Source organism: Puma concolor, chromosome B2 (assembly GCF_028749965.1).
Source record: "Puma concolor isolate L17-30 chromosome B2, mPumCon1.1.hap2, whole genome shotgun sequence".
Classification (NCBI taxonomy): Eukaryota; Metazoa; Chordata; class Mammalia; order Carnivora; family Felidae; genus Puma; species Puma concolor.
This window is the reverse complement of record NC_141671.1, coordinates 132,285,510-132,303,258: the sequence shown is the minus strand read 5'-3', so window position 1 is coordinate 132,303,258 and position 17,749 is coordinate 132,285,510. Positions and strand designations below refer to the sequence as shown.

General features: G+C 37.8%; 1 protein-coding gene across 1 annotated transcript in view; it reads right to left on the bottom strand.

Annotated features, from left to right (window-relative positions):
* The window catches only part of UTRN (utrophin), a 469,064-nt gene that overhangs the window by 249,858 nt on the left and 201,457 nt on the right, over window positions 1–17,749 (bottom strand). The window contains 4 exon segments of the mRNA XM_086708068.1: window positions 7,152–7,306; window positions 9,112–9,317; window positions 13,360–13,477; window positions 15,844–16,058. Of these exon segments, the coding sequence (XP_086564194.1) occupies window positions 7,152–7,306; window positions 9,112–9,317; window positions 13,360–13,477; window positions 15,844–16,058 (694 nt within the window).

Here is a 17,749-nt window from a genome sequence, read left to right as displayed (position 1 = left end):
TACAAGAACTTTTTATCCATTTTTAAGGAATTACACATGATTTATCATACTATCATAAGGCCAAAATAATTGCTCAAATGAAAGTCTCAGGAATATGTATGCACACTTCATCACACAAGTTAATAAATTACCTTTAATGCCATTTGTTCATTGCTCTCAGAAAACCAACTAATTCTACCACCTCTGACATTCACTAACTATATGGCTTCGGATAAATCACTTCATATCTCCAATTTTTTTTCTATCCTTTAAAGTAATTTGCCTCAACTAGATGAGGAAAGGACCCATTTCAGAGTCTCCAGAGGTCCTTTTATTTTAATTTTTATTTATTTTGAGAGAGAGGGAGAGAGAGTGCACATGTGCACAGGCATGGGGGAGGAACAGAGAGAGGGAGAGAAAGAATCCCAAGCAGGCTATATGCTCAGCACAAAGCCCAATGCAGGGCTCCTTCCTATGACCCCGGGATTGTGACCTGAGCTGAAATCAAGAGTTAGACATTTAACTGAGTCACCCACGTGCCCGACCAGGGGTCCTTTTAAAACTACATAATCCATCACAGAGATTATAGAAGAGACTCTCCATTCTCGCCCCCATCCCTAGCTTCAAGTCCAGCATCATCAAGAATCACTGCATGTAGGGGCGCCTGGGTGGCGCAGTCGGTTAAGCGTCCGACTTCAGCCAGGTCACGATCTCACGGTCCGTGAGTTTGCGCCCCATGTCAGGCTCTGGGCTAATGGCTCAGAGCCTGGAGCCTGTTTCCGATTCTGTGTCTCCCTCTCTCTCTGCCCCTCCCCCGTTCATGCTCTGTCTCTCTCTGTCCCAAAAATAAACGTCGAAAAAAAAGAATCACTGCATGTAAATGAAATGTAACTGACGAGGATACATGAGTGTTGTGTAGGCAGCAAAAAGGTTGGAAAGAACTCATGTGCAAGTTCTTAAGAGCACATCGGCACTGAACTGGCATTGGTCTACAATTCTCAGTGAAGAGTGTATATCTGGCAGTTCAGGTTTGCTACATCTTAAGAAAAGATCAGAAGAGCCAGAAGAGGTTCTGAGAAGTGTAATGAGAGAATATAGGGGCAGGAGCACTATTATAGCAGAAAAAAAAAAAAGGCAGGGGGGATTTCAAGTTTAGGACACTGTGGCTACTAGACAAAGGTAGAGAAGATTTTTTTTTAATCTTAAATTTTTTAAAAATATTTTTTAGCCTATAAAGAATAAAGGATAGGCTGAAAGCCTAAAAGATAACAATATTTGAAGTTTAGAAGGGTAACTTTAGCAGAAACAAGAATTTTTACTTCAAACAGAAGTAACAGACTATAGAATTCTTTGGGACAAGTAATGGTGCAGACTGAACATATAAATAGCTTCTCATAAAAGATTTGAGGAATCCATGGGTAACAGATTTATAATAGTTTATATTTAAGGGAACTGGGATTTTTAAAAGGTAAACTCAGCTTTTGGAAGAGATTTCTGCTATAAAAGCAGCTATATTCTACAAAATAGCTTATGGTTATTTTGCAGCCTAACAAAACATGGCCACCCATATAACTGACTTTTCAAATGTTACTTTAAAGACGTTAAACAATACTTTGATAAGTTAAGCTACAAGACATATTATTTAATCAAGTGTGCATGTGGTTATAATTGGGTCAAAAGAGTGAATACAACTAAACATGTCTCTTTTTTTTTTTTTTTTTTTTTTACTTTAATGGAAAAGAATACCTTAAGAAACCCACAGATATGTGTTGCTAAGTTTTGCTATACTTAAAAAGTGACCTTTACAGTTACATGAGATTTAAATATATTTATCTCCTTTGAGAGGAAAATAGTGGCATCAGTAGTTTGAGTGGCATGTAGAAAACTTACAATGAAACAATTCTTTAAGCTTTTCAATGGATACTTTCATAAGGTAATTTTGTTCTTTGGTAAATAAAATAACATTTCGCTAAAAAATGTATTAAAGCACACTTTGGGGAAATGCAGTTGATTTAATGAAGAATTAGTCTCTACAGACATACCCCACAATCTATTGTCTTTTGGTGACCAGTCTTTGTTACACAGAGATTGGGTCATCATCAAGCATTGAAATATTCACTCCATGGGATTTAAGGAGACTATTCTAAGCTGCTAATGCCGTACCAATTGGGAAGCTCAAGAAAGGAGCCCCCACTGGCCCCACCCCCACTCGATGATGCCTGCCATTGACCTTGTACAACCCAAAGGAGTTGCTCTCCCTAGGGCTGCTGCAGCCAACAAGTAAATAGCTAAGACCACAGAACTATTTCTGTGACAGAATTTATATCACCACATCCTGTTTCCCTTTTAGCTAAATCACTACCAAATATCCAGTCTTCATTACCCAGCCAATATAGGACTTAACTCCAATACTACTCTGCACCTTCCCCAGTCAACCCCAACTCACCCCCAAAACCCTTCTTCTATTGTGTCCAGAAATCTCTTCTATGATCAGCAGACCACAGATCAACCCCTTCATCTTAAGGGAAACTGGCTTCCTTAGGAACATCAGTTCCTCTGGAAAATTTTAATGGCATTTTTTTCTTTCTCCTCACAGATCCTATATGCCTCAGGGTGAGTAATTGGAATAAGGGTCCTCTTCCTTGCTTTCCATTGCCACTTCCAGGAAAATACTGTTTCTCTCATCTTCCAGGCAAAACCTTACTCTTTCAAAGCACAAGGCATTTACCCATTATGTTCATATAATGACCTCCAGGCCCATGGTCACTGCATACTGGTTAAAAGGGTTGCTCCCTACCTCAACAGGTAAGTAGTGTCTGAAATTCAATTTAAGATCTGCCTGCTGAGCCACAGGCTCTAGTGGGGGACTGTACCACCCAGCGAAAGAGACATCTTACCCGTGATTATGGACTGAGAGCAATCTCCATCTCACTACTTTACAAGCCCCTCCCTCTCCCCTGCAACCTATGTACCACCTGCATTCCTTCTACTTGCCTCTGAGTACATGAGCAGTGCTAAAGAACAGGGTAACAGGGCTATCTTCCCTTTACATTTATTACGACCAACCACAAACAGGCAGTCATCTCTGCCCAGCAATACTAAAGTTCCCACAGGAAGCTCTCTGCCCCACCCAACCCAGATACTGACATTACCTGTGGTCCTCTCCAAATCTCTCAGTCCCACCTCCAACCTCACTGATGGCATATTCATGGATCACAAAGAGAGTAGGCTCATTGCACAGAATCTTCCATCTTCCCAGCACATCGTGATTAATGATGTATAAGATGGTCCTTATAGCACAAAAGGATATTGTCTCATTTCCTTTACAATATTTCAACGTAGATCGCTAGGTGTGTGTATGGGTATGCATGTAGGCAAGTATATGTGTACATATACATACACATATACATGCATATATATATACACATATACATATACATAGGCACTCTAGGGCTAAACACCATTTCAGACCCAAATCAGACATCCACAGTTCAAAAGTTACTATGAGCACATTTCAACTCACACTATAATCTCAACTTACACTAAAAAAAAATTTGTTAATTGCCATTAAGAGATATAAGAGGAAAACAATTTCACAGATGAAAAGAGCAGTGATCAATCCATGTCCGTTAGTTAAAGACATTAGAAACAGGCCTGTTGTTTGCAGAATCCAACACAGTGGGAGCTAGCTGTGTTTCAGAATTAAGAATTTTCTGTACAATAAAAAATTATTATTATGAATGTATCTGTATGACATATTACCCCCAAGTAGGGTCTGAGGCAGCAAACACATTAATATTTCTGCAGCTAGGAACAAGGCTATTTATACTAAGCAGGACAAATAAAGGCTATAACAAACAGCCTCATGTCAATTCAAAGCTTTCTGTTATCAGAGCATATTGCATTTTGGCATCGTAGATAAGGGACTGAGGCCCTATAACTGTGATGGCCAAATTACTTAGGCCAATTGCAATTCATACAAAACATTTCCTTTGAAAGCTGATATTAAACCTCACACATTATGCCACAATGACAGTATTCCATGAGCAAGTATAATAACCCCTCACCTCCCTCCCCGAATTTGGCTGACAATGACGCATATACAGAGTATGGCTTTGAGATAAGAGGAGAGCCCTTGTATAAACCCTCTCAGCGACCACTGCAGAGGGCACAATGGCCACATACTGGAGAGTGTTACATTATTCATTGGCAGAGGCCCCTGTATCGTTAATCAGATCTGGTTTCTAAACTCAACACAGATAAGAAACAGTAAGTGGAATCACAGACAGATCCGAGAGGCGGGTACACAGAGCAGTCATAGCAATAGCTGACATTCCTATAACAAGGAAGATGAACAAAATTATTCTTAAAGAAGGTAAGACTGACTGCACAGTCAAAAAGGTCTGGATACCAGTCTCAGTTCTGCTTTTAAGAGCTGTGTGATCTCGGGTGTTCCTTAACTTTCCTCTGCTTCAGTCTATTCATCGACATGGCATTGATGAAAACGCAGCCTGTCTCCTGTGGCTTGCAGATTAAATAAGATAATGCATGTGAACAGATTAGCACAGATCCTGACAATGGGAAGACACCCAATAAAATTTATACACTAAAAATAAAGCAGAAGATCTTACAAAGTACAGTAGCCTGAATAAATTTACTACCAACTCTTCAGAACTCAGAGCATGAAGAGCATTATCATACCTTAGTATAGAAAATTATCATCTTGGCTCTGCCATGTGACTCTGAACATGTCATTTAACTTCTCAGAGCCTGAGAGCATTACACTGGACCACACATTCTCAGTGGAGGTGAAAAGTGGTTCTTTGGTGGGGCAGGGGCAGGGAGGGGAGTGGAAAAATGTACCCTTTTTATGTATAAAGCACAACTATAAAGTACAGAAAGAGATATACAGTATACCCATGGTATTAAAATTTCATGGGAGTGGGGATCTCACAAGGCTCTCTGAGAGTTGATAATATAAAAGCATCGAGAAACACTGGCTTAAATGAACTGTAAGATTGTATATAGCCCTTAAAGTTCTTTAATTCTACCTATCACAGTAAGAACGCCAAGGATTTTTTTAAAATGTTTGTTGTAAGTTTATATATTTTGTTTAAGGCAAGGAAAGATTTGTATATTCTAGAAAGGTCTCCAATTAAAACAGTTAAAAACTGTAAGTATCACTGTTTAGAAGGGAAAATTCTAGAAATACATAGAAACCCCAGCTGTCACTCAGGAAAGGATCCTGTGAGCTACAGTTTTGTTGTATTTTCCCTGCTTTATAGATAGTAATATACCTAAATCGTGTCTAAATATTAATATTGATGTATTTCCCTCCAAAATGCAGTAAGAAAATACAATAAGGACAATGACTTGTAACTACCATAAAATTGGAACACTGTGCTTGTCTTAGCTCTGATAAATGAAAGATCACCTTGGAATATAATTCATTTTTAATTGCCTCTTCCATCTAATCTAACTACTGCTGTAGGCTGTCTTAAAATATTTACAAAGTAAAAGCAAAAAAAAAAAAAAAAAGAATTGGAGGTGCTAAATAAAGCAGGCTTCACATTCCTAAGTGATCAGTGTTTTTGGTATCGTTTACAACAAAAACAAAGTCATAATTCTTACATATGGATTTTTGGAGACACACAGATAAAGTATGCTTAAGGACTATCTTAGTGTTAAAGCTGGGTTTTTAAATTGAGATATAATTGACATATCATATTGCGTTAGTTTTAGGAAAGCACCCTAAGGTATAAACCATAGTAATTTGATGCAAGTATATATTGCAAAATGATTAACACAGTAAATTTAATTAACATCTATCACCACACAGGGTTACACATTTTTTTGTTCTTGTGCTGAGAACTCTTAAAACCTACTTGGTAATATGCAAACATACATAACATTCGAATATACATTCGAATAATATTTGAATATACAGTATGGTTAACTATGGATGCCATGCAGTCCCCAGGACTTATTTATCCTATAGTTGTTTTTAATTCACCCTCTTCCCTGCCCTACTTTTGGGATCCTTACTATATCCAAGTAACCAATTACAACAAAAGACAACAGATGTACTAAAATGCTAGAAAGGGCAGCGTTATAGCTATCTTCGGCTTTAACTACTCTGAAGTTTTGTATCTGCTATCTTAGTCTTATTTCCTCCAGAATCCTAGGTATGCGTAGCAACATATATATTCACACTCATATACTGCCTTTTAATTCTTTACTTTGAGTTTCCTAAAAATCTACTTTGAAGACTCCAAAAATGACATTGTAAAAATGCATAAAACACCTCCACGTCAAACTGTTATTAAATGCTTGGCCATACTTTATTACCAATAACTTGTATCATAAGGTGTTCTAATATCATCCATTTTACTCACTGCAAAATAAAATGTGTTTTGATACAAATTAGCTTTCAGGCAGTTGGTTGTATTTGAATATATAAAGATGTGTGTGAGAGCATAATTTTATTAGACACAGGCATTCCCAGTACCATGCAGGAAGTAAATGCTTTTTCCTGATGATCAATATAAGTATGCTATCTTAAAGAGACTCTAACCACTGCTTACAGTTCCTCAGACCCTAGGTGTTCAACTGACAGGAAAATCTCTCTTATAAACACATATGCTATTTTAGATTGTTCCAAATATACTGGCTTGACAGAGTAATGGAATGAAAATAGATTAGCTGAAGCCCTAAATATACATAGCATGTTTCAGAAGCCTGGTGTTGGATCCGTGTGTTCTCAGCCTCAACTGAGGATGACCTGGCCAAAGAGTGCACTATTCTAATTACAATTAGGGGTGATATTACCCTAATGCATCTGTAAATACCGAACTGGTCCTTACCACCAGAGTACTACAGGATGTATTCCAGGTAATGCTGGGAGGCCAAGGAAAATCAGAGCACATAAAATGATCTATGGCAAGGTTTAGCCTCACTCAAGGAGAACCCCATTGCAGAAATTCAAGTAGATAATGTATAAATATACCTTCTGTACTAAGTGTGAAAATAGTAACTCGGCACAGTACAAAAATTTGTTAAAAGTAATAAGATATACTTCTAGTAGTCCCATATTTGGCATGTTTCCATGAGAAAGCCAAAGCAACTAAATTCTCACCTCTACATGCATTTACCTGCCAGACCCTTAGTGTTACCTTTGTTTGAGGTTGATCCATGATGTTTTTAAGTACTCGGTGGTTTCCTTCACATTCCTGGTGTCATCACTACCATATTCCTCCAGCAGCTTCTGCAGGACATTATCGAATGCCATTACAATACCATCGCCAGGATCCAGTTCTTGAAGCAATATCTAAGGTGTAATTGTAGGTGTAATGATTAGCCTTGGTCACTCGGTAACTAGTATTACCTAAACACTCATCCTCCCCGTAGGTTTTGACATGTTTTAGACACAAACATCAAAAGAAAAAAGCAAATTATGAGACAAACTCTTGAACATAAGCTTAATTAAAAGTAATTCTGGAAGTGAAAAGGCAAATGTCTAGGAAATGATCAAGTACATAGCAGATGATATTACAAGACTCTCTTTTTTTCTTCTCTGAGATATTTTACTTCCTCAAACCATTTATCTTTTCCATTTGTTCTGCTATATACCTGATCCTTATAGCAACGTGAATCATACAGGAATAAACTTACTATAGAGTTCTTCTACATACTGGCAGAAATGAAAAGGGCCAACAACATGGAAGTCTTCTGTGCCCCTGGATCACTCTGTGTGTTGACAAAGTTAACTGCTTGGGTGGATCAAGGAGTCAAGCGAGGTTTACTGAGAGTTGCTTAAATAACTACACGGATGCAGAGTGTGTCCACATGCACTGGGTTTCCACCTCTCAGAACCCCCGGATCTAGATACTCCCCATGAAATCCAATGACAGAGGAATGTTCCTATAATGCTTTTTATAGCAACTGGCAAAAAAAATCACCCTAAAGTTGAAGCAGAAAAGAGCCACACTATTGTTTAGAAAGGAATATTTTTAATATCTGCTGATTGAAGCATTGGTATCACTTTTTATTTTATTTCAGTCAGCTTTGCTGACTATTATACTTGAGTCATTTAATTAAAATAATCTGCAGATATCATAAACACACAAAACCATCCACAAAATCAGGACACCCAGCCACTTGACTTCTAAATTGTAACTGTGGAAAGTCTACAAGTGTGAAGAATAAATACATGTTCTCAGGTTTTATATTTTCTTTCCCACATATTCTTTATTATATCTTTATTATATTCTTCACAAATGTACACTGTCATCTTAAGTTACCTGAAGGGCAAAGAAACATTATACCAAAATATAACCTAACACCTATAACCTCCAATCCAAGAATATTTTCTTTTTTAAAAATGTTTATTTACTTATTTTTGAGAGAGAGAGGGAGTAGGCGTGAGTGGGGGGGAGGGGCAGAGAGAGGGAGAGAGAGAATCCCAAGCAGGTTCCAGGCTATTAGTGCAGAGTCTGATGCAGGGCTTGACCTCACAAACAGTGAAATCATGACCTGAACCAAAACCAAGAGGTGGACACTTAACACACTGAGCTACCCAGGTGCCCCAAATATTTTCTATAATTATAGAGAGAATACAAAATAGCACTTTAAAAATACCATTAATGTTCGATGTTGTCAACTTTATATTCAAACCAATCACAAAAAGTCACCTATTCTTATGATATAGATAAAACAGTTGGTTATAAAGGTACTGAAAGAAACTACACTTGTTACCTGATTTGGTCACTATGGTAGCCTCAAATGAAGATCTCAGAGAATTTCATAAATAAAAATAACCTTCAGGGTAGACATGGAAGGGAGTAAAAGGAGGAGGGTTCCTATCTTTCTAGATGCTGGTTCATGGTTGTGTTCCATTTGCAAAGAATCAGTGAGAGATAAATCTGGCATACAGGTACATTTCTATCTGTTATGCCTTCCAATTTTTTTCAAAAACCTTCCTGGTCAAATTTTTTAATATAAATTTAGATGTATATTCTAAGCACTTGTGAAAACATCATGACAAGGGTCCCCAAAATTACAGTTCATGATGGAACAAAAAAGTGCATCCAACAAACTGATAATGCAAAAAAAAAAAAAATCTATGAGTCTCACTTGATTATCAGAAATTTGCTTGATGAGTGGATCCCTTCGAGCTTGTTGGAGAATGTAGAGTCGAGCCTCATATTTTCTCATGAGCTCCTCGGTTTCTTCCCTGTGATCATCCCACTGAAGACTGTCGATAATCATGTCCTCCAGCTGCTGCTGTCTTAACTCGACACCATGCTGAGTGCTATCCCACTGGTTCTTGACCTTTTCCACTGGAGGAGACATTATAAAAATAATCCCAGAAAGTAACTTTCAGTAAAGGGGAAAAATACCTGATACCAAGTCTATCATAAGTAAGGTTATAAATAGAAAAGAAAAAGAAGGCAAATTGGTACATACATCTTAGGGGAATTTTTTTAAGTTTATTTATTTATTTTTGAGAGAGACAGAGAGAGTGAGGGAGGGGCAGAGAGAGAGAGAGAGAGAGAATCCCAAGCAGGCTCCACACTGTCAGCACAGAGCCCAATGTAGGGCTCAATCCCATGAACCATGAGATCATGACCTGAACCAATATCAAGAGTCAGACACAACCGACTGAGGCACCCAGGTGCCCCTAAATTCTATTTTATTTATTTATTTACTTATTTATTTTTAAATCTTTTTCTAAATTTATTTTGAGAGAGAGAGAGAGAGAGAGAGAAAGACAGCTGGGGAGGGGCAGACAGAGGGAATCCCAAGCAGGCTCCACTCTGTCAGCTCAGAGCCCGATGAAGGGCTCGAACTCACAAACTGTGAGATCATGACCTGAGCCAAAATCAAGAGTTGGACGCTTAACCGACTAAGACACCCAGGTGCCCCTCTAAATTCTATTTTAAATGGGGTGCCTGGGTGGCTCAGTTGGTTGAACGTCCAACTTCAGCTCAGGTCATGATCTCATGGCTTGTGAGTTCGAGCCCCACGTTGGGCTCTGAGCTGACAGCTCAGAGCCTGGAGCCTGCTTTGGATTCTGCGTCTACCTCTCTGCCCCTTCCTTGCTCACGCTCTGTCTCTCTCTCTCTCTCAAGAATAAATAAAAACAGGGGCGCCTGGGTGGCTCAGTCGGTTAAGCGTCCGACTTTGGCTCAGGCCGTGATCTTGCAGTCCATGAGTTCAAGCCCTGCATCAGGCTCTGTGCTGACAGCTCAGAACCTGGAGCCTGCTTCTGATTCTGTGTCTCCCTCTCTCTCTGGCCCTCCCCCCATTCATGCTCTGTTTCTGTCTCAAAAATAAATAAACATTAAAAAAAATTTTTTTAAATAAAAAAAGAATAAATAAAAACATTAAAAACTTTTGTTTAAAAATAAATAAAATAAATAAATTCTATTTTTAATGCACTGAAATAGCTCACAATAAAAATAACAACTATTTTAAATGGATAAACCAAAAATTTTAAAGAAAGTAAATTCCTATCTAATTTATATTCACAGAATCTGGTTTAATAAAGGTAGAGTTTAACAATACTCTATGACAGAACTGTAAGACACAGATGTAGTCACTTGTCATCTTCAAAGGAGATGCTCTAAGGCTGTCAGGATTTTGAAAGGAAATAATCTATTTAAGAATACTTTTCATATTTGTTTTACTGTAGCATGAAAGAAAGTATTTTTATATGTTCAAGAAAACACCAAGAGCAAATTAGATTCAAGTTCTATGTCCCCAGTAGCTCTTTACCATAACAAAATTGACACTAGATCTTGTCCTCTTTCTTTTTTAATATCTCTTTCTATTTCTTTTTCTCCTCTGTCTGTTCTCCACCCTTTTTCTCCCCTACCCTCTCTCCTCTTCTCATTTTTAACAAGGGACTAAGGAAAGAGAGATCTAATGAAACAAACTTTTGATGAATTACTTTATGGGTAGTTCATGACCTTGAACTGAGGCACTAGTAAACAGTAGCTTCGAATAACTTCAACAACCCATTGATCGTAAGTAGGTGGGACATCAAAAATGTCTAGAAGATGCTTTGGATGTCACACAGAGTGCAGAGCACTCTGGTTAAATACCAGGCCTACAAGAGCTTAACCACAAAATAATATTGCAGTTAAGGCATAATGGGACCTTCTGGTAAAATTTCTTGGGATAACAGGGTTACAGCAAGCCATAAGAGCTATCATTTTTAATAGTGTTCAGAAAACTGGAAATTATACTTACGTTTAATAATTTCTAAAAATTGTTCAATGAAATTATCTGTTTTAAGCTGTCTTCTTTAACAGTTTAAATAAATTGCCTAAGTTTTTTACTTCAAGAGAGAACAAATTCATCATAATGTTCTACTTGTCAGTTAAAAAGTTACATAAAGTACTTATGATCAACTCTATTACTAATAGAATCCTTTAATAGTGAACAAATAACATGAAAGACATCAAGTGACAGCAAATATCACAGGTTTATCATTAAGCAAATTGTTCTATTCTTTGTGAATAAGTGTTAAAAGCAGGTTATTATAGGCAGTACACTCCTACTGAGCTTTTTTTTTTCCATAGAATGAATAATGACAAAGATCATGTAGGCTCTATGCAAATTAAAAAAAAGGAGAAAAAAACAAAGAGAGGGAGTTAAATTAGAAAGGGAAGCTACTCAGAAAGAGAAAAGTCTTGTCAAACAACCTTAAAAGAAACAGTGGACAAATAGGAGGGGGTGGGGGAAACATAAGATGTGGATAAAGCAAAATGGAGAAGACTTTGTAAATAGTTTGGGGTCACTGAAGCAGAGAAGCTCTCCTGCCACGTGATAGGAAACGAGATCACTCCAGAGTTTCAACAGAGACCTGAGCAATCCATCAATTGGGAAAAAAAAGAAAAAACAAACAAACAAACAAACAAACAAACATGGAGAAAGAAAGAAAATGGCTTATGCAGTAAAAATAAACCAACACTGTGACAAAGTTCTCTGCTAACTCCTCTGTTCCAATAATGTTGCCGCAGCCACGTTTATTTTGAATTCAAAACACACTTTTCATGGGAGGAAGCGTTGACTTGCTTTGCCTCAGAAAATATTAGACAAGGTAATAAAGTAACTTTCAGTTTATGTTCTGCCCCAAATATTTATGAAGTCCTTACTTTGTATTGAACACTGTAGGAGGCCCAGGGCCAGAAAGATGAATATTTACTGTCTATGGAAAGGAGAGAGAATTAAAATAATTGTGAGATCTACAAGGACATTATCAGGCAAAAGGCCACAGCAGAAACTAAAGATAGAAAATACAGTTCTCCAGGGACTACCAGAGGGTAGGGAAGACATCACATAGGGGGTGACATTTTAGCTGCTGCATAGAATTTCACTGGGGAAGAAAAGGCCGAGAGGAAAAAAATAATAGTAATAATGTGAATAAAGGCAAGGAGACTAGGAACTTCCAGGATGTTTTAAAGAATATCTACAATATGGAATAGTTACAGTGGGTGGAAGGTGGTATGGGAGAGGGGATGATGAAAGCAGACAGTGACTATCCCTACATGACATTCTTGAGAATTTAGACTGTTTTATATGCTCTACAGATTTCACAGATGCTTATTTTAAGCCAGAAAGCAAATGAAACAGGGATCTTTGCTGTGGTGTTTGTATGTTTATTTTTTGTTTTGTTTTATTTTGCTTTTAACTAAATTATTCCCAAATTAGTAAACGGCCCACAGGTACATGGTGGTTGCTCAATAAATTCTTTTTGGAATGCATTTGAAGAAGAGGAGTTAAAGAGACAAAGCAAGATCTGGTTTTACTAAATAAATTATAATGAAAGCATGGTTTTGCATTCTGATGGTTTTCTCTAACTTTTCTTTTTTGATTCCTTTAAAAGAAATCCTAACTTATAAAAGGAACAAAATCCAATGTGCCAGTAATTAAAAGTAATAAGGTTAGGGGTGCCTGGGCGGTTCGGTCGGTTAAGTGTCTGACTCTTGATTTCGGCTCAGGTCATGATCTCATGCTTCATGAGTTCGAGCCCCACATGGGCTCTGCACTGACAGCACAAAGCCCGCTTGTGATCCTCTTTCTCCCTCTCTCTCTGCCCCTCCCCTGCTCTCTCTCTCTCTCTCTCAAAATAAATAAACATTAAGAAATAAATGTTTAGAACATTGATAAGGTTAACACTTTAAGGAATTCATAAGGGAATCATAATAATGTTCACAAAAAATAAAAATGGAAGCAAAACTATAATATTTAATAAATACTATCAAATATCAAATAATATTAATTTCTGGGTAAATAATCCATGAAAATGTGTATGTGTGTGTGTTACCATTTTCAGGGAAAGTGGGTAATATATCATTTAAAAAAAAAACTTACATTTTTCTGTGATTGCTGTTCTCACATCTGAACTAGAAGCTTTATTTTTCAAATTCTGTGCCAATGTGAAAACACAATCAAGCTGAGGATGGCGTTGCTCTAAGTCAGCCTTCGTGATCTGTTAAGAACGCATGATTATTAAGATAGGTCATAAGCCGTACCATAAGAGCACTACTAACAAAGCAAAACCAGCGTGCTGACATCAGAATTGTCGTTTTCCTCCTACAGCGAGGCATCAGCAAGCAGTCTAGCAGAGAAAGAGAGGTTGGAAGGCAAGGGTCCTGGGTTTAAATCTCAGCTCTGCCACTTATCATCTAGGTCGCTTGGCAAAGCACTTAACTCTCTGTCTGTGTTGTAGTTTTCACAAAAATAAATAATAAAAATCGTACAGCTCAGCTATATGAAGTCTGAGCAGATTCAGTGAAGAAAATCCCTATGAAAAAAATATGGTCTGAAAACATTAGCAGGGACTTCTGTTGATGATACCCTGCATATCTGTCCTACATCAGATATGAATATAAACTAATGTCACCTGCAGGGCTGGGGTGAGACAGTAAAAAAAGGCTATTGGGATAACTGCGAATTAAATGCATGCAGACGTGAAAAATGCTGCTGCAGGGGATTTATCTCAGTACTGATAAATAGGGGCAAAAGGTTTAAAATATGAGGAATATAGTGTTCCCAACCTAGAACAAAAAAAAGCCATAAAGATTAGAAAACACAATTTCCAGTAAGTACAAATAGTGTGGCAAAGATTCTCTCCCAGCTCTTCCTCTTTATAAATTCACTAATTTTTCAGATTTCAATTAGCCTGATAGTGTCAAATATTATCTTGAAATGGATTATGCACAACTTCTAATCCTGAATCCCAGAGAAACATTTCAATGAATGCTGATTATTTCCTTCTAATTGGCCTAAGAACCTCTCAACACAACATATCTGAAACTAAATCAATCAAACCCTCATCCACGTTCCATTTCTTCTATTCCTTATTTCCGTTAATTGCAATAGCATCATCTTAGCCACTTGGAAAGGGCTCTTGTGCTTGCTTTAAGTATCTCTTGCCTCCAATTTATCCTAAGCACTAAGAACATCCCAGTCTTCTTACCAAAGCAGCACTCTATTATCATCAGTCCTCAGCCACAATTAAAAAAGAAAAAGAAAAGGGGTAAAAAGAACTGCTCACAGACCAAAAGCCCAACGGGCTTTGCACGGTCTAGGAGCTCGCTCCCAAAGTGAACTTGAACCTGCCTTTGCTATCTGACCGCCCACTACACTTCTTTCCTGCACCAATGTTGACCCAATGTCCCTCACGCTCCCCTACCTCATGTCCTTATTCACTCTGTTCCCTGTATCAGGAATGCCATTTACTTTATCTCCAGATGTCAAAATCCCACACAGTACGTTTTCCACCATTGTGAAGTAATCTCCTTCCTCATCCTGGCTCCCCTAACAGGTGGCTTATAGCTATGCTATGGCTTCTATCAGATTCTGCCTTGCTGGAGCAACGTCTCTACTTACGTGTACCCAGTGCCTCCGCCTCACTTTGGACATATTTGTAGTCTGGGGATAAAATCAATACCTACCTCAAAAGACTGTTAAAAAAGTGAAGGAGATGATACATGTGAAATACTTCCTAAACTGCCCAGCACATTTTAAGCACCTAATAAAAGTTAGCAATAGCTATTGTTATTATTTTATGGTACATTGCCAATTTCTACCTGGTATGTCCTTTTCAGTATCCCTATATAACACACAGCCCAGAAACTAGCACACTATGAATACTGAAAATTTATGTTAGATGGTATATGCATGGTAACAAATTTCTAGGCATGAGATTCTCACTTCTGAAGTCAGAAGCTCATTACAAAATATAAAGTAAAAAGGGGCTTTAGGAAAATATCCTACATCACAGTAGGCATTAAATCTAACACTAGTTTACATTTGTATTGATGTGTCTCCCTTTAAGGTATCAGTTTTAGATTTTAAAATACACTGAGTCCAGGCGTGGCTGGATGGCTCAGTCAGTTAAGCGTCCAACTCTTGATTTTGGCTCAGATTATGATCTCACAGTTTGTGAGATTGAGCCCCACATGGGGCTCTGGACTGACAGTGCAGAACCTGCTTGGAATTCTCTCTCTTCCTCTCTCTCTCTCTCTCTGCCCTTTCCCCACATGCTTCCATGAGTACATGTGCACTCTCTCTCTCTCCCTTTCAAAATAAATATTAAAAAAAAAATTTAAATACAAATAAAATACACTGAGTCTACACTTCAAGTTGGTAAACCTCATCTTACAAAAACACTAAAAATGCAAGAAACAATTTTCTCTTTGGAGCTAGCCAAACAGCATGGCTGTTTGACAGATAGAGAGTTTTTTAAAGCTCATTCTCCCAGGGTTTAGGACAAACAAAGGAGCTCCAAACAGATCTTGTCTGCTTCTGTGTGTGGTATTTCCATGACAAGCCTTTACATTATGTACTTACTTTCATTCGGGAAACTGTCTTATTGATCTCTTCTACATCCCCGACAGTGACAATGTTGGATTTCAACATCTGGTCGATCAGGACCAGCCAGTCAGCTAGTTCTGTTATGGTTTTATCCAGATCAGCAGGAATTGAAATTTCCGAAGTACGAGGAGACAGAACAGGAATATCGGACGCAGATGATTCTAGCACCACCTTTTGGACATTAGGATGAGCTGAAATTTAAAAATGTGGCAAAGTATTAATACATCAACAGGAGATTCTGACTGTGGTGGCCTAGTGGTGATTTGTGTGTGTGTTTACATAAAATTTAGTTTAAGTAAAAAAAAACTGTAAGACGTTTTTATTTTTTCATCCTAAAAATGACAGTGGTATTTCCTGTCGAATCCATATGTCCGTGGTAGCCATAAAGCCAATTAAACTGTCCCACAATAGTCTAGGGCAGCAGTAAGTTAGAAGGAACTCACACTGACACCAAGAGAAAATAAAATAAAAAGTAAATCAACTATAGGAAAATTAGGACTGCTACTTTATTTTGTCAAGATGTTTGCCTCAATTTGTAAAGTCAATTTATTCTAATTTTCTATTCTTTTCCAATTAACTTTATAGTATTAGTCATTCTTAATAAAACTGAAAGAAGTCTTTGAGTACTTCCCTTTTTACTTCAAACTTTCTCATTGACTAAGTTCTTCTTTCCAGCTTATCTCTGAACTCAGGCAAAAGACCCTGCAGGCAAAGCATCCCAAGAGGGGAACCGAAAGTACCCCTCAAGCAACAAGGAATGCCCTGAGCCAGCAAGACCCCATGTGATGGACTCCAGGACAATGATGGACCTGACCTTCACCGCCCACCTGCACATAATCACTGACCCTTGTCCCACCTTTTCCTTACCTAAACCTAGACATATTTTCAGCACTTTGGAAACTCTTCGAGATACTAGTCCGCGGTCTTCCCGGTATTGGCCTTACTGAAAGAAATTCCTTTCTTTTTTCTCCACCACTCCTCTCTCTGCCTTTGGATTCTATCAGTCGCAAGTGGCCAAACCTGGTCTGTCTGGGACCACCAGAACCAGGTGAAGCACCTCTGGGCCCCAGCTACAAACTCATCATGAATACTTACTCATGTACTGATCTACATAAGTATATATTCTTATGTATGTATATATGTATATAAGAGAAAATATACATACTAAGTACAACACTATGTACTTAGTATATATATTCACTATCTACACAGAATATATTCACTAACTTTTAGTTAACCCTTCTGCAGCTGGATACTTAAATTGCTCCTGAAATTTTACTTTAAAAAAGAACTTGCAAGGGTTATCTTTTTATGTATTTTTGCACATTTGTGATTACCACCTTAGTATAAATTTCCCAAAGTAGAATTACGAGATCAGAAAATATGAAAAAGTTTAATGTATCTAAGACTTACTGCCAAATTGTTTTGCTTAAAAGTTAGAAATTTAGGGGCACCTGGGTGGCTCAGTTGGTTAAGCGTCCGAGTTCAGCTCAAGTCATGATCTCACAATTCGTGAGTACAAGTACTACATCATATTCTGTGCTGACAGCTCAGAGCCTGGAACCTGCTTTGGATTCTGTGTCTCCCTCTCTCTCTGTCCCTCCCCAGCTTGCACTCTGTCTCTCTCAAAAATGAATAAACATAAAAAAAAATGGTTAGAAATTTAGACTTCTAGCAGCAGTGTATGGAACTGACAAAAATCCTATGTCCACACCAACAATATCCTATTTCAATGGATAAATATATCTTTCACCATTGTCTTCATTTAATGCTTCTTTGACTGTCAATGAATGCAAGTATTTTTTTATGTTTACTAAAATATGGGATAATTTATAACTGTGTTCTTTATCTGCTTCCTTATCAGTTTAGATGAATTCTTTTT